General features: G+C 44.5%; 1 protein-coding gene across 1 annotated transcript in view; it reads right to left on the bottom strand.

Annotated features, from left to right (window-relative positions):
- The window catches only part of LOC144822155 (uncharacterized), a 115,737-nt gene extending 94,109 nt beyond the window's left edge, over nucleotides 1–21,628 (bottom strand). Inside the window, exons 1-4 of the mRNA XM_078679321.1 lie at nucleotides 21,487–21,628; nucleotides 19,896–19,916; nucleotides 9,896–9,940; nucleotides 7,337–7,375 (exon numbers count right to left, since the gene is read on the bottom strand). Coding sequence (XP_078535447.1) covers nucleotides 7,337–7,375; nucleotides 9,896–9,940; nucleotides 19,896–19,916; nucleotides 21,487–21,535 — 154 coding nt within the window. The 5' untranslated portion in view covers nucleotides 21,536–21,628. The remainder of the gene's footprint in view (nucleotides 1–7,336; nucleotides 7,376–9,895; nucleotides 9,941–19,895; nucleotides 19,917–21,486) is intronic.
- Between the last annotated feature and the right edge of the window lie 319 nt (nucleotides 21,629–21,947).

The following is a 21,947-nucleotide window of genomic DNA, read 5'->3' as shown; positions in this document are numbered from 1 at the left end:
AGGCATGTGCAAACTGTGCACCTGCACAGGGCCACCAAACCCCAGGGGCCGCCACAACGAGGATCGGATCGGAAGCCGAAGGATCACTGGCAGCCCCCTGGCAGGATTTGGCGGCCTCCGGGCTATCGCAGCGTGAGCGCATAACGTTGTTGTTTTCACCCCAGCCAGCCAGCAGTTTTGGTCCCAGGCCGTCAATCTTAGTTAGCCCTACTATACCAATGACGTGACTGTGCACCTGCTGGCTGCTCTAGTCTTAGCCGCTCTCAGTGACGCGTCACGGTGGCCACACTCCCGCCAGGGAGAGTGCGTGACGACGTGAATGAGCTGTGCATCGTCATTGTGTGACTGAGATTGAGAGAATAAGGAACAATTATTAACGTCACGTCGCCACCGCACACGATCATCAGACAGAGAACACCTACAGTGAGTCCGACTCCGGCACTATCTCACTCGACTCTTCCCCAAGTCCGACCCTTCAAATTGAACGGTGAGAGTCTGACTCTGTCTGTCAGTAAGGCATCTCTAAATCCCTTGTAAATGTGTCTTCAATTCATAGGTGACTGCATGCATCATCCCCGACATGTGAGTGAACTGTTCATTTGAGACTGGAGAAACAGATTTGTAGCATTTGCTTGCCACAAAGACCTTTTAAAAAGTGGATTTCTTCTTTTTTTAATATAATATGTGATTACATGCCCATCTGTTCGCAATAGGGGGTCATTAGGTCGCCCTGCCTGACCGTTGATAGGCCACATTGTGACATGGTTTCGTTTCTACTCTCGGTGCCTCGCACCAGTTGAAAATCCACCAGAGACATGCGGCGCTCTGATGTCAGTGGGTAACACCTCGGGCCGGGTCAGTGACGCAAATACCGGCTTAGGAGATAATTACCTGCTGCCCCAGCCCCCCTCCTTCCTAGCAGCCTCATCTGCCTGGAAGGTTCCTCCTGCCTCTCCCTTGATGTCCCAGCTGCAGGAGCTCCATGGGCACCCGGGGATGGGATCGAGTCGACCTGCTTGCTGAGCGCGGAAACCCTGAGCACCTGGGGCCATATTATGGATTGGAATGCTCCTGCTTTGTGCATTCCTGGGGCCCGTTGGTGACTGTCACAGAAGGGGCCGTAGACACTCCTCGTGCTGCCCTTCCTGTACTACGGATAGCACCTGCGGCGTGCATGCAGCACCCTGAGTCCTTAACAAATAATCAGGCTGGCACGCAGAAATCTTCACATCATATGATTCCTCCAGCAATTACTCATGGAAATGTACACAAATCGTATATTCCGATGAGTATGTCTCATCCTAAGCAGGAAGATTGACAGATACTCAAAAATTCCTTTGCACCATGTGGGTGGGGTTGAACTTGGCACTGAAGCCCACAATCTTAGGAAATCACATAGGCACTGAATTTTGTTAGAGGAATTGAGATGAAATGGAAGCTCAGGAGAAAGGGGGTGGGACAATAAGCATTGGTGTCTTCAAAACCTAGAACAGACAAAAATAACAAAACAAAAATGTAGAGTTTCTAATTATGTGATAACTGTGTGACATATTCTGTAACGTGATTTATGGAAACTGTATACATTACGTAGGGCCCGATTTAGATCGTGGAGGACAGGTTATTCTGTCAAAACGGTGACGGAAATCCCGGCTGCCGACATATAAATACCATTGTATCCTTTGAGATTTACATTTCGGTGAATGGGATTTATATTCGGTGGACGGGATATCCGTCACCATTGTGACGAGTAACCATCTAAATCGGGCCCTTAGTCTGATGGTGAATCAGAGTATCTCATACTGGCTTAATTCAAGCTGGGAGGTAGCCCTCAGTTGACCTGTAAATGTATTACCCTCAGAAACAAGATTCTAGGTTCAGTGGTAAAACTGCACTTCCAATGTATTTCCTCAAGGCATTGAACCTCCAAATCAAGGTAAAATGTGGAGGCATAAAATAGCTCGAAAATGAGGATTTGTTGCAGAAATGAGGGGGGGGGGAGAAGCAGTTTCATGAAATTATTTCACGTTTCTCAGGGAAATGTTTGAATGGTATGCAGTCCCTGTACCCCAGTGTCTCTGAGACGAGACTGCTCACAAAATATTTATAATGTAATCGCCTGTCTTTCCAGTTGAGCTGCCTAGTTATGTGAGTGTTAAGATATGAAACCCACAGCACTGGAAAATTCTGCACTCTTGTGACCATGAGAAGTGGACAGATACCAGGCACATTTTGAACAGTAATTTTGATTGGTTCCTTACTTTGAGAGAACCGTGGAAATTGTATCTTTCATTGGATTTCATGATTTAATGGGACCGGGGGTATTCTGGTATTAAATAGTTAGACTTGCTTCTGTCCACCTTTACAGACAGACGCCCCCCGTTTCTAGCTCTTGAGAACCCATGCCCCTGTTTGCCCTGCTCGTAGAGATAGTTCATTGTGCAAGCACATTTCGTCTTGTCCTGATTGGAACCTTTATTTCATTCTATGTGAGATATTAGATCTAGTGGAGAAGTGTGGCTCACTGGTTAGAGGAGGCAGACCTGGAAGCAGAGGTCAGCCCGGGACCAGGGTTCAATTCCCGGCTCGGCGGGGTCTTGAGTCCTAAAATGTCCATGGACTCGACAATTCTCGCTCCGGTGCCTACTCGATTCACGGGTTCACACTCTGCGACTCTGGGCAATAGCTTGCTTAATCTCCACAACGGCCCCTCGCGGCGGGATGCCTGGCTTTCACCTTGCGGATACCCTGCCGGGGTTATCTCACAGGGGAATACCAGGACGGGTTCCCTAAGCAAGCGCTTAGAAACCGCTTGGTGATTTGCGCTATATAAATTCCTGTACATTTACATTTACATTATATTTGCAGACACGTGTCGCTTATAAATTGCCCGACCTTGCCCACAACTCGTTTAGCAATAGGGAATTTCCTTTATGTAGAACAGAATCGGCTAAAATGTGTCTATCCAATCTTCAAATAACTTATCCCTACCTAACTTAAGCCTTTTGACTTGCCTGGACTATATCACATATGCTGTATTCAAGTGAACATTGATTTATAACTAAACTGACCCAATTTGAAACTGTAACTTTACTAATGTGTTAATAAACCTTTATGGTTTAAAATTGTGCTCCTCTGTCGGTATTGTGGGGCAAAATTTGCTTCGCTGTCATTGATACGTTATTTTTGATGATTAACCCTCAGTTTGAAACAAAGGTCCATTCACGTGTGTATAACGGAGTTTTGAATTTACACTAGATTTGCATTGTGCAAATAAACCTCATTCTTTCACCCCGCTATCGTAATGTTAAAAACGTTTTGAGTAGGACTGTACATCACGTAGATGTTTGTAGAAAAAAGGACCACAAGTTATAAAAACAGTTTTATACGTATGTTGCACTCCAACACTGAGAAGTGTCTTTGACGGAGTGTCAGATCTGCGCTCTATCACTTTACAATTACATTTCAGTTCCCTGAAGCCAGAAATGTACCATTATGTTTAATATCCTAGTAAACCAATTAGATAATTTGTTTGTGACAGCTGCAGGGTCAGGAGGAAGCGTAAGCAATCCCAGTTTCTGTGATAGTAAATCAGCAGTGACCAGGAGAAGTGGTGGGCACTGCTGTCAGTGTTCATGTCTGTTTGGCCCGGCGTCTTAGGATGGCCAAATCAACATACACACTGAAATGTCTGAGCAACATGTCTCAGATGCGCAGCGTAGTCAATACTGAATGGTTTGTCTGCATTATGCATGTTCACGACACGCGTGTGTATGCACATTTGAGTGTGTGCCTATGCATAACCGAGAACTCTGGGGTATTGGTACAGTGCCCTCTCACCAGTCTAAGGGAGGCAGGCAGCAGCTAGCTGGTCAGCAGTGACTAGTGAGTGGGACAGGGGGGCTTATTTACAAGCCCCTTGCGCGACCAGTGCGTCACTTTTAATATGGGAAAAAGTGGCGCACCGGCGGCGCAAGGGGCTTGTAAATAAAATAAGCCCCACGGTTTTTACTGGTATCCTTGGTCCATGCGGTAAGTCGTGAGGGGGTGAGACCATGAGTTACCCGCACCGGGTGACACCAACCCTAGTGACGCCACGTCAATCATCTAACGACTTTTCTGGACGTATTATTAAAACACCTTCCTGAGCTCCGCCCCGCCCGGACCCCCTCTTCCGGGGCCCCCACCTACTCTCCCTGCACAGGGCCACCATGAGCCTAGAGCCGGCCCTGACAGCGCTACAGCTGCGGCGGTGGAGCCTACACTCTCTGTGGGGGGGCGGGGCAGCTGGGAGGCGGGAGCGGGGTCCAGGGCCGGTCTGGGAGGCACAGTAAACAAACAAGCAACAAGAAGGCTGCAAGCCACGATAGGGAACAGGATGAGATTGGGCACGATGTAGCAGGCAATCGACTGGGCAGCACAATCAGTCAACAAATTGCAAAGCGAGTGTCAGAGCAATATGATAAGGCACAAAATAAATTAAATGGCGGTCTGTTCAGCAAGCGCTGCGGCGATTTAGTGCGCTCAGTTCTAGTAAATTGCAAAGCGCGTGTCACAACAGTGTAACAATGCACAATACACAGTAAATACGCTGCGCTCGGTTCTAGAAATAATCGTTGCTGTGGCAGTGCAGTGTAGGCGCTACGATACCACGTGTGGGGTAGAGCAGGGAGCAGTGAGGGAGCGACCGCTTCAGAGAGCCTCCGGACGGCCACCGTAGCAGTAGCAGACGCACCCGTGTTCCAGGAATCCAGAGAACGAAAGAGCTTCTGCGGTGCCAGTCGGGCAGAGCGTTCGTGAAGAGGAGGTCCAGTAAGGGTGCAGGTGCACCGTCTGTTCTACCCCCATTCACATTACGCTATTGTGTGCTTCGCTGTGGCCCTTTGTTGTTCTTCGTTATCCACTGCTGTTTACCCCCTTTGGTACCATGCTGGAGTTCCGGCTACGTTGGGGTGAAGGAGCAGGACTTTTCGTAGGGACTTACTAGTCCTTGCTCCTCTCTGGAGCCGCATTTTGCCTAGCGGTTTATCAATAGTGCCCGGAATTCCCCAGGCAAACGCTCGGATGACAAATTTGCTTTTCCGTTTCTTCCGGCAACACACGCTGGGAGAGCGGCTGCCCGGGTGTTCTGCTTATTATTAGCAAAAAATCTGTTCTCCCGTGTTGGCGAGTTGGTACATCAACTCATGCAGGGAGAACAAGAAAAATTAATACAACGCTATACCTCATTAACTATCATTTGTAACTTTGACTACCTTATGAGTTCCCAAGGAGGTATGGGAAAACAGTATTTGGAGTATCATGCAGGATGTATTCTAAGAAGTTGCAATAATAGTCATTTATTGCAAATTGACTTGTGGTGTATTACTTTGGATATTGGATTTACGTTCCTTGTGAAAATTAAAAGGTTTATAGAAACAAAATACAACCCAAGAGGAATTGGGTTATTTTACTGGAATTATGCTTTTGGGTTAAGCTTCTAATAATCCATGCTGTTGTCTGGACTTGTATATTTATGTTTTCCATAGCAGGGGTTAATCGAGTGTTCCTGGAAGGCAGCACTCCTCCCCTGTTCTGTTACAGTCATCTCTATGAACCCTATTGGCATGTTCCTTCTCTTGGTCAATGTAGATATTAACACTAGAAATAGTTCTTGACTAGTTTGTTCATTTATCCTCGATCATACTATTTCATCCTTCACAGGATTCCTGTCTGGAAGAGGAATTATTTTACTTTACAGGTAGAAACCTCTTAAGGAAGGATAGGAAGGGTACGGTTGTTTTAATACTGATGTGTTGTATTCTCAAACATTGTTGTGTTCGTTACAGGTCTCCTTCTCTGCTTTTCCCATCCTTCCTTTCCCCCACTTGATCACTCCATTAAGTCTGTATGTATATATTCAGACCTTGGGGCTATCAGGAGGTGGACCATTTATAGCAACATACAATCTTGAGGTTTTAAGGCCACAACACTTACATACACTGCACCCTGCCCACAGGGGTAGCTTGGACCTACCTTAGGGGTGATTAACAAGTAAGAAAAGGGAACGTTAGGGCCTGGTAACTGGGTGCACTTGCCAAGCCGACATGGCAGCCCTAGACAGCCCAAAGACTCAGCAATGGCAGGCCTGAGTAACATTTACAGGCTGCGTTTGTGGGTGGAACAATCAGTGCTGCAAGCCCACTAGCAGTATTTTGATTTACTGGCCCTGGGCACACACAGTGCACTGTACTAGGGACTGACTAGTAAATAAAATCATCCAATTATGGAAACACCAATCCATACATACAATTTACAGGGAGAACATATGCACTTTAGCACTGATCAGCAGTCGGAAAGTGCCCAGAGTCATAAAACCAACAAAACAGGTCAGAAACAGAAGGCCACAAAGCAGAAAATCTGGAGATAAACCTGATGTAAAAGCCAGGTTTAACACAATCACAAATACATGCCACCCTTGCCATGCTTATATCACTGGAGGCCTGGAATATTCTAATGTGCCATACTTGTAGGAGTGCGATGGTTGGTAGTTGTGTTGGTACTGTAATTGGTAATGCTGATATATGCCGTGGATGGTGCAAGCTGCCGTACCCTCTTGTCGAGGGCCCTGGCACACTTATGGTTTTGCAAATTAAGCACTGGCTGGGCTGGAATTCCGACATGTGGCAACCTTTTAGTGTCAGCGTAATGCTCCTCACACTAAGCAAGGAAGCGATACTGTATATAAAATAAATATCACCTATGCTGCCATGCCGAAGCCCCTGTCAGGCTGATAATGTTTTTCGTACTGTGATAGCTTTGTGGCCTAACGGCTAGGGCGGTCGTAATCAACGCTGGTGAACCAGCAGGCTTGAGTCTTGGCAGGAACGCTCAACATCCTGTGATTCTGGGCATATCACTTAATCTCCCCATGCCTAACAAAATGAATGTATCTGTCTGTTACTCATCTGGTGCTCATGTAAAGTACTCTGATTCCTTTGGGTCGAGTTCGCGATATATGAAAAAGTGACAACATTTTATGTAATGAACAGAATGTCACATTGGATGACAATATGCCCATAAAGTGGAAATGTAAACAAAAGTATTTCAGATAACACTATCTTGCACAGGCATGCAATGAAATGTGTGTCAAATATCAGTGTTCAAGAAAAGATGTCAAGTTTGAATGTGAACCAGCAAAATCGTGGTGTTCTCGCGCGATCCGAATGTGACCACATTACACATGAAGTGCACAAAAGATGCTGGATGAAGTTTAATTTGACCATTCCTTCTGTTAGGCACACACATTCACAGCTTTCTATGTTCCCTTACACCAATGGTAAGTGGAATGAATTCTTACCTTTTTCTACCTGAGTCATAACGGCGTCATAACTGGCTCCTGAAAAGGTATAAAAACACTTAATCAGAAATACATTTAGAATATTATTTATCATGGTAAGCCTCAGACAGTTATATTTGCTCCACCCTCCGGTAACGAGGACATATTTGAATAATTTGCTTCTCTGAGAGTTCAAGAGATATCTGCCTAAATGTATTCAATATTTTAGAAATAAATTCAGTTTGACAGTAATTTAGGGGGACATTCACTAATTTGTCACGCAACGTAGGGCAGCTTAAAGTTGCTGCCTACCTTTGCATGAAAGGGAGGCAGCATTGATGATTCATATCTACAGCAATATGGATCATGTGTGCTGTCTCCTAGCTCTGGTGCACTGTGTGCTACCGAGTGCCAATGCAGGCAACATTGGGCCATGGTGATAGGGTGCCTGCTTTACAGGCAGGTTGGTTTTTGTACAGAAAATTACACTTTGCTGCACAAAAACATTCTCTACAGGCATTTTCCTCTTCTATGGGTGCTGCAGAACAGAGAACATGAGGAAAGAGGATAATGAGGAGAAAAAAATATTCTCCTTGTTACACCTGGTTCAGGGAGGCGTATCATTTTTGTGCAATCCCAGGTTTACTAACAAAAGTAAATCTGGGATTGCACCAACATCCAAGGGTGGATACATGGGAACACTCTGCTCCACTGAATGAAGGCCTCTGTGATACAAAGTAAGGGAATCAGCCATCACGCTGCCCAGGAAGGGACCCAGTACGCCTAACCCCTGAATTACATGAGATCTACCGTGAATTCTGTCAGCCATTGACCGCCACTGCCCATGGATGCCTTTTCCTCATCGCAGGTTAATTAGTCTGCATTTCCCTAACTGAAGGCGTACTGATACGATCACAGTATCCCCCAAGACGCTCCTCACCAAACATCGCTTGGCAAAGGCGCCACAATAAATCAGGCAATAGCATAATAACTAGTCCTGAAGATGATCCCAGTTGATAATTGGAGCTAGGGATCGAAACGTCATGTCGACTTTCTTGACAGTATTACAACTGATCCAATGTGTAAATTGTATTGCAATAACCGTCTGGTTAAGCTTACGCTAAAAAGTATTATGTTGTAAGCCTCCTTTTTCTCCACCCTTTTTGCCTGTTACTCTGTTCCTTCTATTTCCCTTCTCCCCCAAACCTAGTACAGGCTTGTGCCCAATGTGTATTTTGTTCCTTGTTTCATTTATGTTCAAATTCCTTGCATTGTTCTCAAAATAAATGTTCCCTTGTCCGGCTGAACATTGGAAAACAGAGCCATAGGTCTTATTCAAGTCTATGGGTGAATTTTTTCCCCCTTCTTTATCAACAGCTAAGCCAAGGACCTTTGTTCTTTATAATAAACAAAGTAACACAAGGCAGCACTAACAGCTGCCTTGAGTTACATTTTGAGAACATTCCCACACAAAGCAGCACAAATCTTCTGTGCGTGGCTTTGCAAATCACTAATAACATTTTGTACATTGGCTGCACTGAAAAAGTGTTGCATCCACGATGCAAAATATTTGTAAATGTAGGCCACAGTTTGTGTGCTCGTACAGCAGCATGCTGGTGCTTGCCTGTACTCTTCTGTCTCTTAGCGATACACACAATGCATTGTTATGGACCCCATTTAAAAAAAGAAAACCAGGTCCTGGTCAGAAATACGATTGAGAAAGTTGAGAATGCATGTGCAAAAGCTTAGGAAAATGTTATTGTTATAGCCTAAAATTGTAAAGGTGGATAATAGTATTTTTTATTTTAATAAAGGTGGATAATAGTATTTTTTGTTTTAATAAAAGCTGGTATTGTCATCAACAACCCCTAAAATAACCTTGATAACCTTCTATGTTATGTTAAAAAGCTTTCCAAAGATCACAGCTTATTCCAGCTGGAGCGTCCCAGCGCTAGGATTGCCATCATGACAGAAACAGAAAGAACCAGAAGGAGGTCCAGTTAGCGAAGAGACCTCTAAAGAGAAAGAAGGGGATCATCAATTATTCAGCTTCAAACCTTAATTTGTCTTGAAGTTGGCACAAACGTGAAACCTAGGCTCCTTAATACTTTTACACACTTAAGGCTAATATGTGGTTTGCAAGTTATACCCTTAGAATGTAATGACTTGTAATCCTAGACATGTACTTCACTCTCCAATGACCACAAAACATACCCCATGTCCCCTAGAAAATATCAAAGAGATGCTCTCATTAACATAATTTGCCCTTTTGATTACTCTCTGGGGCCAGCATCTTCACCTGAGGCAAATATAACAAACAATGAATCAATATCATCAGAATTCAGACATCACAACTGAGGGAAGAGGAATGGGCACACACTTGGTGAATTCGGCTACAGGGAACACAGTTGGGTGAGGATATTCTTCAGCAAACACCAACAATTGTGGCTGCTTTGCCAATGAACATCCCCAAACTTGTCAGACATTGCAGGCAAAGGTTTAGCCTTGAGCCCCCTACTATTAAGTAAACGTATTCAATTGTATGTTCTCTGAGCAGGGCTTCATGTCGGCAATCCTTACCTATGCCACCAGTTACAGTGTTGAAAACGGCAGCAATTGGGCCAACTGGAAAGAAAAAAACATGAATTAGACAAAGATATCAAATACTCATTTGTAGAGTCCAATGATGTGTGCACCACCATCAGTGATATTTGGAACACTGCACCACCAACAATGAGGTCCCATTAACAATATTTGCTGTTTGCAAGGGCTCTGAGGTCCCCCTCCACCTAGACATCTCATCTATGACCACACTCCTAAAGGCCCCTCCCTGGCCATCTCAACATTCTGGCTCATCTCAGTCCCATACATGTATTGGCATCCTGGGGGTCACCGGTGCCCACTGTGCAGTCGTTGAAGTCTTAAGAGCTTCAGTTTCGTTGCCCTGTTTTTTGTCTTTGGGTAATTTATGTCTCACTGTGCATGTTCTGTCCTATAGAGCATACCAATTCATGTGCTGGAGTATCCAATGTTTTATAATGAAGCCTTGCATGACAGTTTTTCAATCTCTTAGTTACTTGCTGAAAAACATATCAGAACTTGCTCTCTGCAGTGCTTTGCATCATTCAGTGTTTACAATCCGTTGCCTTGTGTCTTTAGTGTGTGCACTCTTTAATGCAGTGTCCTTGCAATGCGGATGCATGAACTCTTGTGTCCAGTTTTCTGTTACTTTAGAACTCCTGTCGCACCTTTCTGACCAAAACAAAATCTTTTCGAAAACACCACAGTGCAAGAGTACCAGCATTGGTGCTAGACTGCCAAAATAGCGCCAGTGCAGGGGGAGAGAACAGGAATGCACCATATTGGATAAATAGAGTGCATTCACTTTGTCGTAGGGTAGCACAGCAAGGTGGCTTGCTGTGCTGCCCTACGCCAATTCCCCATTATTGAGGGCCCGTGTTTCCTTTACCAGGGTCTGGCAGGTATCCCTATGGGATGCTCTCTCGAGCTCTGCTTTGCTGAATGCACACAGTCTTTGTTAGGGCTACATCACAGGCTGGACATTTGGCTCCACAACACATCAATACCTATCAGGACAAATTCCATTTGGTTAGGTAGGAGGATCCATCTTCTATCGAGTCATCAAGCAGTCTATGTGGCCAGCAGGACTTGTGTATATGGCTATTGAGAGCCAAAGCTACCCTCCAACCAGTGTACACAATTTAAGATAGCTCCCCCACTAATTGCGCAAAGAGTAGGAGAAGCCTCACATTGAACTGCCCACTTACATAAAAAAATGAATGTGCACTCAATGCAGGAAGAATATGGCAAATCACATCTGTGCCAACCCCAGGGAGAGCATGAAAGTAGTTGCATCAGGTAGACTTGAGTGTTGCGGATGATGCTGATGACTCAGATATCATCAATAGCATAGCAGTAGCCAAACAATTGTTTTCAGGCCCACCAGCCAAGGAGTAAGAATAGTTTCCTTTTCCTTGTTCTTACCCAGATGCACCCACAAACAAAAACAAGCAGAGGTACATGAACAATAGTTATATGATGCTACTAAGAGAGATTTGCAACTAATTGCTTATGATTCCTCCTTTACGAGACGCTCAGTGATTTTGATCCAGATGCCCCTACATTCAATTTGTAAAGCTGATTCCCCTTGCAAACAGCATCCAAAGAAATGTTATCTGCTCCTACTCAGATGATCCCACATACTCTCTCCTTAAGGAGATCATGAAATACCAGAGGAGCAACCAACTCAGTGTCTGGCTCTTTCCACCTGTGAAATGCGTGCATGAGGACATTGAGGTACTCGCCTCAGGCTTGGACTCTAGCTTTAGACAATGTCACCGGGGTGGGCAGATGGCTGAGTCAGCAGGCAGATGATAAGCAATGATCTGTAGATATAAGTTATATGCACAGCGCGAAACCACCTTCCTCACAAAACTGGAGTTGTTGGTGATTGATTGAATACCCCTGCTTCCTGTTGTGTTGTGACAAGCTGGCGCTCCCCACCCATGGGGCTCTTGGTGTGCTTCTGCAGACCCTATGCTGCTGAACGGGACCTGCGTATCTGTAATCCTTGTTGCATCATAATACAGTACCTGCATTGGATACAGTTGTGTGTCTTCAGGTGCTTTCAACACACTATCCAGGGATTCACAGGCAGATGGAGCATGCAGTGCTGTGGTGTAGCAGGCACTGATTACACATATTTGTGTTCTGGTGGAGCATGCACTGATTATCACCTCTTTGTGCTGTGGTGGAGCATGCTCTGATTACCACCTCTTTATGCTGTGTTGGAGAAGGCTCTGATTACCACCTCTTTGTGTTGTGGTGGTGCATGCCCTGATAACCACCTCTTTGTGTTGTAGTGGAACATGCTCTGATTACCATCTCTTTGTGCTGTGGCGGAACATGCTCTGATTACCACCTCGTTGTGTTTTGGTGGAGCATGCTGATTACCACCTCTTTGTGTTGTGGTGGAGCATGCTGATTACCACCTCTTTGTATTGTGGTGGAGCATGCTCTGATTACCACCTCTTTGTGTTCTGGTGGAGAAGGCTCTGATTACCACCTCTTTGTATTGTGGTGGAGCATGCTCTGATTACCACCTCTTTGTGTTCTGGTGGAGAAGGCTCTGATTACCACCTCTTTGTGCTGTGGCGGATCATGCTCTGATTACCACCTCTTTGTGTTGTGGTGGAGCATGCTGATTACCACCTCTTTGTATTGTGGTGGAGCATGCTCTGATTACCACCTCTTTGTGTTCTGGTGGAGAAGGCTCTGATTACCACCTCTTTGTATTGTGGTGGAGCATGCTCTGATTACCACCTCTTTGTGTTGTGGTGGAGAAGGCTCTGATTACCACCTCTTTGTGCTGTGTCGGATCATGCTCTGATTACCACCTCTTTGTGCTGTGGTGTGATTCCATTGCAGTGATGTCATTTTGAATATTTCAGTGGCCAGTGTTTATGTCCTGTGTCCCTGACGTAAAACGCTAGACAAGATTTTCTGAGCTACGCAATGTCTAATTTGCTTTGCCTGACTTGACCTGACATACTGGAAATATAGCACCAGCAGCAAGCGGTCGGTGATAAGAGCCAAGTGTAAAACTGATTTGGTAATTTAAAAAGCAACATATTGAGAGTGTTTAACGAAGTGATTTAGTGAGAGTAAATATTCTGAGCACACAATGGAACAAAATCCAAGCAGAACACATTAACTACGAATAACAAAAGAAGCAAAAAGGACAGAACTTCCTTTTTAAAAACCATAAAGCAACACAATACCACATTTTACTATCTCCTACCTCCTCGTCCCACCGCAAGGCAGAGTCAAGATTCATTGTGCTGATAATATTAAAACAAGAAGTGGCACTTAGCTTATCAGGGTGAAAATGGTAGCAACAGGCCAGCAACACGAAATGTGACGCTTTTACCATTTAACCTCGGATGCTTGATTCCGTTCTGGGAAGGACATGGCTTTTGTAGTTCGGACTGGACTGGACTGTTCCCAGCGCTGATTTGCATATCGCCATTGTCTAACCCAGGGTGGTGTGGAGTGGAAAAACGATGGATTTGGGCCCAGATCTTTGGACTGGGGTGAATGTGTGACATTGATCCACATTCTGTCCATCACTGTTGTGTTTGCAATTACCGCTCTAAGTGTACTGGGGATGCTCAGACGTGAGTCCCAGGCACTCCACACCACTGGAGTCAAGCTAGCCGGGCTGATGAGAGGTGTTACCTCGAAACCGGGCCGGTCCTCGGATGCTTGATTCCGTTCTGGGAAGGACATGGCTTTTGTAGTTCGGACTGGACTGTTCCCATGGGGCACAGGGTCAGCGCTGATTTGCATATCGCCATTGTCTAACCCAGGGTGGTGTGGAGTGGAAAAACGATGGATTTGGGCCCAGATCTTTGGACTGGGGTGAATGTGTGACATTGATCCACATTCTGTCCATCACTGTTGTGTTTGCAATTACCGCTCTAAGTGTACTGGGGATGCTCAGACGTGAGTCCCAGGCACTCCACACCACTGGAGTCAAGCTAGCCGGGCTGATGAGAGGTGTTACCTCGAAACCGGGCCGGTCCTCGGATGCTTGATTCCGTTCTGGGAAGGACATGGCTTTTGTAGTTCGGACTGGACTGTTCCCATGGGACACAGGGTCAGCGCTGATTTGCATATCGCCATTGTCTAACCCAGGGTGGTGTGGAGTGGAAAAACGATGGATTTGGGCCCAGATCTTTGGACTGGGGTGAATGTGTGACATTGATCCACATTCTGTCCATCACTGTTGTGTTTGCTTTTACCATTTAACCTGGGCACAAATAAAGTGCTTGCACTTTGGTTGTAAATGCAAGTAATTGAGATGTGCCCCCTCATCTCATGGGCCAACCAGGCAGAAGGAAAGGGGCAGTTTAGGTGCAGTGAAGTAGCTCTGGGGCAGAGCGATGCTAGATCGGCCATTTGCTTTTGTGGTGGGCTCCATGCCATGATTGGGAAACAACCGTTACAACACATTCATTATATTGCACTACACTTACAACACAGTCATTACATCGCAACATCATTTACAACGCATGTCACTACAACGCAGGCTTTACAACGCATACCATTACAACGCATGACACTACATCACATGTCATTACAACGCATACCATTACAACGCATACCATTACAACGCATAGTACCCCTACACTATCCAACATTTACCCTACTTTTGCACCCCCTGGAGTTAGAATAGTAATTTGTGCTCCTATACAATCCAATACATACCTTAAATGCAATGTAATGTTATGTGTTGTAAATGGTATGCGTTGTAATGGTAGTATGCAATGTAATGCAATGCGTTGTAAAAGTACATTTTTTAAATGCGATGTAGTGTCATGCGATGTAATGGAATGCATTGTAGTGGATGCTGCGGTAAAAAAACTGCATTGTAAGTGCATGCGTTGTAAATGTATGCATTGTAACGTCAGACATTCGCTAAGATTAGACCAAATTCTAATGATGGCCTTCGACAGTCTAGGGCTGTGTTGAACTTTTTACCAGGGTTGATTCTGATTTTGAGTCTTATACGGAAGGAACCACAAGACCTCTCCTATTACAGTATCACCTTAGGTATGTCAGGTTATGTAAACTGAATCCACACGTGCATTCACCCTGTGTCTCAAGCTCTCCCGTGCCTTTTTTTCTATTTTGACTGACATTGCTGCAGTGGCAAGGAAGATAGGGTAGTTTGCCCGGGATCAACATTGTGCTCTAGTGAGAAAGTGACTGAACTCAGGAGTAACAGATTCAAGGCTGACTCATTTCCATTGCAACAAACACATTATTTTTTTTTTTAAATGTAGAGTGGTACAAAGCTCCACTTGCATATGTGCCCTGAAATCTTGGAAGTGTGGATCCAAATCTCTCATCCAGGTATTAGGAACAGCATAAAAGAATAGGTAAGAGAAAGCTAGCAGGTCACTTCCTAAGTGGATCCTAGAGTGCCTCTGTGGTAGGTAGTAGGCACTAGAGGGGTGAAAGGAGAAGTTGTTACAAATTTTTTATTAGGAGAATGCATTAAGTCTGGGCCTTCTGTCCCTTTTGCAGATTTCAAATTCTTACTATGCTCGACTAATTTTCCAGGACATCTCGCAAGTAACACTTTGTTTAAAATATGGGACAGTGGACCAAGTTCCAGGATCGCAGTACAGTCTTGCATGCTTCCTCTTCTGTTCTCTGTTACCTTCCTCCAGACACATGGATAACACTCGGCTATATACTCAGGGGCTTATTTAAGTCCTGTGCATGGCCGGAACGTCATTTTTTTGATGATCCAGTGGCACAGAGTGCAGAACCATATCTAAGAGGCAACGGAAAGCCACTCTGCATGACTTTTCTTTGCCTCATAGATATGGTCCTAGGCAGTGCCTCACACTATGGGGCCGATTTGGATCGCGGACGGACTTGAGTCTGTCCGCGACCCCTGAGGAGGAGGGAACGTCCGCAGGGGCTGCGGCGTTCCCTCCGAGCAGATTAGGATGTGACCGCCAGGGTGGCGGTCACATCCTCTATCTTTAACATTGAGGCGGTTGCAGCTTCAAACTGCACCCCACACAAGGTTAAAAATGCATGCATCGCATTTGCATGCACAATGCGGCAGGAACCGCGCAGTGCCTGCTTCTGTGTGCACGCAAATGCAGGGGGGTACCATAGGTACCCCCCATGTGCACCACCCACCCCCTTCACCCAGGGGGCCCGCAACGGGCCCCCAAAGTGAAAGTCCGTATGCTTTTCCACGGCGGAAAAGCTACCGCGGAAAAGCATGTTTTTAATACCATCCTAATATGCTTGGCGGTGTCTGATAGACACCGCCAGCCATGTTAGAGCTTTTCCGCCGCGGTCGGAAGGCGACCACAGCGGAAAAGCTGCAAACGGACTTCCTGACCCCCCCAGCCATCCTAATCTGGCGAGGGGTCTTTGAAGGCTCCGCATCGGGTTTTCCGCATCCTCCGGGCCGGCGGACACTTCCGCCGGCCCGGAGGATGCGGAAAAACCACAATCCTAATCGGCCCCTATGTCAGGGAGGCGTCGCATGGGCGTTGCGATGGGTGTTTCCGCTCAACAACCATTGTATTTGACATATTCCCAGACTTACAATACAGCTTAAATCTGGGAATGCATCAACACTGTGTGCCTCCCCAGGGGAGGCACAATGATTGTTTCTGTGCAGGAAGGTGCCACTTACTGCACAGAAACAACCGGATTTCAACACAGATCCCGTTGCGCCATGGTGCAAGGGTAATTGCGGTGGCACCAGGCACCAATTTGTGCGCCAGGACAGTGAAAGAGGAAATAAATGCTTCGTATTCCTGCCCTTTTCTTTTGAAGTAGGGCAGTGCAGGAAAGTGACGTGCAGCACTGCCCTGCCTCAACATCTAGTAAATGAGGCCCTCAAACTCTCCTAAGAGTATAGAAACCATCATGCTCAGAAGAGATAAAAATAAAGAAACAATCCTTCTATAATCTCACTTGTGGTCCACAATCCGCATACGTAGAGGCACTTTTTTTATTATTCAGTGACTTTCTAACAATTTTTGTGGCAAATCACCCCAACCACAAGGATCAGCATCAGTGCCATACAATTGATTTGTGTTCGAAAGTAGCTGTATAGTAAGACAAAAGTACTGTTTGGGCTACTTTGCTCTACTATGTGTTCGAGGCCCAATCTTTGGGTGGTTTATGGGCGTTCCCATGCAAATACCCATGGATTTTGCCACCAGGCGCTATCTACTAAAAAAGGTAGACAGCACATTACCCAAAAATAAATGCCTGCTAGGGGCAGATGTAAAGTCCGTAAATAGATTTCTTTCTCAAAACATTTCAAAACATGCTAGTGAGCCGAACTGGTCAGTGTACATATGTGGGAAAGGATTTAAGCTATATCTAAGTAATTAGTACAGAAAGGTTGTTCTTCCTGTAGAAAAACCTATGCATGAGATCACGCACGCAGCATTACACAATTGTGCAAGAGTGTATGCACTGGTGCAAGGCAGCCTAATGCAGCCAGTATGGGATAGAGAGAAACAGAACAATATCTTTGCAGATATTCTACAGTTCTGATCGCTTGCTTTGCCACAACACTGCAACTTTTGATGCTGCACTGTGTTTAGAGAAATGGCAGTAAATCTGCCTTGAGCAGTTATAAGTGTTACCACCCCCCATAATGAGGGTTAAGGCATCAGGCATTTTCTGCAGTTTAGACAGTCAGAGATATATTAGGTTTCACATGTCAAAGCTTTAGAAACTGATTAATGATCCAGAGTAAGCATTACTAATTCTCAATTTGGGCTCTTAAGTACTCCATGTGAGGAATCCTTACCTAGATCAGCTGGTAATACTCCTGAAAAAAATAACAAAACATTGTATTAGTAAAATCTGAGGACTCTTCAGCAGGGCCAGTACAATGAGTGCTGCCACCCCAGAAAGTAACTGCTTGTAACCCCCCACTTCTTTTTGTATTCTGACAAGCTGGCGCTCCCCACCCTTGGATGTCTTGGTGTGCTTCTGCAAGCCCTATGCTGCTGAACGGAACTGCTTATCTGCAATCTTTGTTGCATCATAAGTCAGTACCTGCATTGGATACAGTTGTGTGTCTTCAGGTGCTTTCAACACACTATCCAGGGATTCACAGGCAGATGGAGCATGCAGTACTGTGGTGGAGCATGCACTAATTACCACCTCTTTCTGTTGTGATGGAAAATGCACTAATTACCACCTCTTTCTGTTGTGATGGAAAATGCACTGATTACCACCTCTTTGTACTGTGGTGGAGAAGGCACTGATAACCACCTCTTTGTGCTGTGGTGTGATTCCATTGCAGTGATGTCATGTTGATCTTGGTGATACCAATATATCAGTGGCCAGTGTTTAATTTCCTGTGTCCCTGACGTAAAACACTAGACAAGATTCTCTGAGCCATGCAAGGTCCAATTTGCTTTGCCTGGCTTGACCTGACATACTGGAAATATAGCACCAGCAGCAAGCAGTCGGTGGTAAGAGCCACGTGTAAAACTAAACCTGTGATGAAGCATGCCACGGGCAACCATACATTTTTGGGTGATTTTCCAGTAAGTCTTTTCTCACTTTTTTTTTAGTTTTCCTTTTTTCTTGATCCATTTTTAGCCAATTTTTACAGCTTTTTAAGATAAGAGTAGGGATTTATCCTTTTCTTGTAGTAAGGTCAATAGTCTAGTGGGGAGAGCGAGGGAAGGCACACTCTCTAGTCCCTCTCTATTTGTGTGTATATAAAACTGTACTTAAACTGATTTGGTAATTAAAAAAAACAATATATTGAGAGTGTTTAGTAAAGTGCTTTAGTGGGAGTTAATATTTTGAGCATGGATTGGATCAAAAACAAGCAGAACATATTAACTACGAGTAAAAAAGGAGGAAAAAGAAAACTTACAACATTAACAGTAAACACATTTTGAAAAAAGATTAAAAATCCATAAAAAACACAATACAACATTTTAATGTCACCTACCCCCTCGTCCCACCGCAATCCAGTATGTGTCCTGGGAGCTACAAAAGACATTTTGAGCCAGAGACAAGATTCACTGTGCTAATAATATTCAAACAATAAGTGGCACTTAGCTTACCAGGGTGGAAATGGTAGCAACAGGCCAGCCACATGAATTGTGACGCGTATACCATTTGATATGGGCACAAATAAAGTGCCTCATCGTATGGGCCAACCAGGCAAAAGGAAAGGGGCAGTTCAGGAGCAGTGAAATAGCTCTGGGGCAGTGCAATGCTAATTCGGCCATTCTATTTGTGTTCTAAAGTAGCAATATAGTAAAACAAAAATACTGTTTTATACTACGTTGGACTATTTTGTATTCGGGGGCCATTCCTTGGGTGGTGCATGGACGGTCTCATGCAAACACCCATGGTTTTTGCCACAAGGCGCTATCTACTATAAAATGTAGGCAGCACACTACCCCAAAAATAAATGTCTATCAGAGGCAGACATAAAATATGTGAAAAGTTTTTATTTCTTAAAACCTTTCGAAACGTGCAATGGGTGCTGAACTTCTCAGCACACATACAAGGCAAGAACAGTAATAAGCTATACCTAAGCATAGTAATTAGCACAGAAAGGTTATCCTTCCAGTATGAAAACCCATGCTTGAGATCAGGCACACAGCCTTACCCAATGGTGCCAGAGTTTATGCACTGCTGCAAGGCAGCCTAATGTGCAACAGTATGGGATAGAGAGAAAGGGCACCATATCTTTGTAGATATTCTGCTGTTCTGATTGCTCCCTTTAATGAAACACTGTAACTTTTGTTGCTGCACTGTGTTGAGAGCAATGGCAGTAAATCTGCCTTGCGGAGTTATAAGTGTTACCACCCCCATAATGATGGTTAAGGCATCAGGCATTTTTTGCAGTTTAGACAGTCAGAGCTATAATAGATTTCACATGTCAAAGCTTTAGAAACGGATTAATGATCCAGAGTAAGCATTACTAATTCTCACTGTGGGCTCTTAAGTACTCCATGTGAGGAATCCTTACCTCCATCGAACAATGCTGGCTCTGCAAAAATAACAAAACATTGTATTAGTACAATCTGAGGACTCTTAAGCAGGGCAATACAATGAGTGCTGCCACCCCAGAAAGTAACTGCTTGTAATCCTCCCTCCCCCCCACTTCTTTTTGTATTCTGACAAACCGGCGCTCCCCACCCTTGGGGCTCTTGGTGTGCTTCAGCAAGCCCTATGCTGCTGAACGGGACCTGCTTATCTGCAACCCTAGTTGCATCATAATACAGTACCTGCATTGGATACAGTTGTGTGCCTTCTGGTACTTTCAACACACTACCCAGGGATTCACAGGCAGATGGAGTGGTGGAGCAGGCTCTGATTACCACCTCTTTATGCTGTTTTGGAGAAGGCTCTGATTACCACCCCTTTGTGTTGTGGTGGTGCATGCTCTGATTACCACCCCTTTGTGTTGTGGTGGTGCATGTTCTGATTACCACCCCTTTGTGTTGTGGTGGTGCATGCTCTGATTACCACCCCTTTGTGTTGTGGTGGTGCATGCTCTGATAACCACCTCTTTGTGTTGTGGTGTGATTCCATTGTGCAGTGATATCATGCTGGTCTTAGTGCTACCAATATTGTACTGGTCAGCGCTGTATGTCCTCTGTCCAGGGAAATACCCTCTTAGGCAAGATTTACTGAGTGACTGAAGGGCCAATTTGCTTTGCCTGGCTTGACCTGACATACTGGAAATATAGCACCAGCAGCAAGCAGTCGATGAATAGAGCCAACTGTAAAACTGTCCTTAACCTGAGTTGATCATTTAAAAAAGCAATATATTGAGAGTGTTTAGTACAGTGATTTAGTGTGAGTTAATATTTTGAGCATGCACTGGAACAAAAAAAAACAGGGAACATAAACTACAAGTAAAAACGAAGCTAAATGGAAACCTAAATCATTAAGAGAAAACACATTTTAACCAATCATTAAAATAACCTTAAGTCGACACAAAACCACGTTACTGTAACAATGAAAACATTGTGTAATGTACGCATTTTATTTTACAAGTTATGAATTTCATGCACATAAGGTTTGCATGCTTGTTACAGATGCAGTAACTCTCCAAGTCTGGCATTTATTTTCGTGGTTAAATTCAGAAAAATGAAATCAGAAACCAGTTTAGTACCTTTCTGTGTACATTTGTAGAAATACAGAAACAATTGGAAGCACGCAGCCATTCTAGCAGCGGGTGCAACAGCCCAAATGATGAGTTACAACTTCATTTATTTCTCTACTTAATAAACAATCATTTTGCATAAATAACAATTTAATGAGAAATAAAAAAAACTATGGATAAATGAAGGTTGAAATGTTGGAGGACAAAAACAAACTTTAACAAACGCTTTGAAACTCTCTGGACCCTAGCCTACATCTTTACTCACAACTTTTTTCCTGAAGAAACATATATATACTCACCTCTTCCGCTTAATATTTATTTATTCAATTCTATTGCATTTGATTCTTATTTTTTTCGTAAAGCGGCTTGATCCATTTTTAATGCACTAGCGCTATGTGAAAATGTTCTATAAATAAATAAAGCGCATTGTAATGCGCTTTTTTCTAACCTCCATGTGCGACAGTCAGATAGGCAACGAGCAGGACGACGGACTTCATGATGGCCTCTGCAGTGTTCTAACACAAGGGATTCTGTGCGTGGTGAGTGCAGGTGTGTCTCTCCAGCACCCTTCAACTGTCTTAAATAGAAAACCCTGAGTACTATGGCCAATGGAGCAGCACAGTCAAAGGATTTTTTTTAAATTCAGACCAGGGATAGGGCTTATGCAAGTCTTTGATTTGTAGCCAATGTTTGAAGAACATGAAACAAAGATTCCCAGAATATGATTCTCACATGATCACGCCAGGTACTACTGCCAAATAAGGTCTAGGTGTGCGTCACTGCTTCTCGACCCAGATATTTGTTTTGCCTCTTAGCGGATAGTGAGATTCAGAGATACTTTAATTAAACTTCTATTTGCCAGAAATAGAGAACTCAGCAATACATTCCTGTCTTTTGGTGAGATTCAAT

Source organism: Lissotriton helveticus, chromosome 3_1, assembly GCF_964261635.1.
Source record: "Lissotriton helveticus chromosome 3_1, aLisHel1.1, whole genome shotgun sequence".
Lineage (NCBI taxonomy): Eukaryota > Metazoa > Chordata > Amphibia > Caudata > Salamandridae > Lissotriton > Lissotriton helveticus.
Note: the sequence above shows the minus strand (reverse complement) of the source record. Positions and strands in the feature narration are given on the sequence as shown.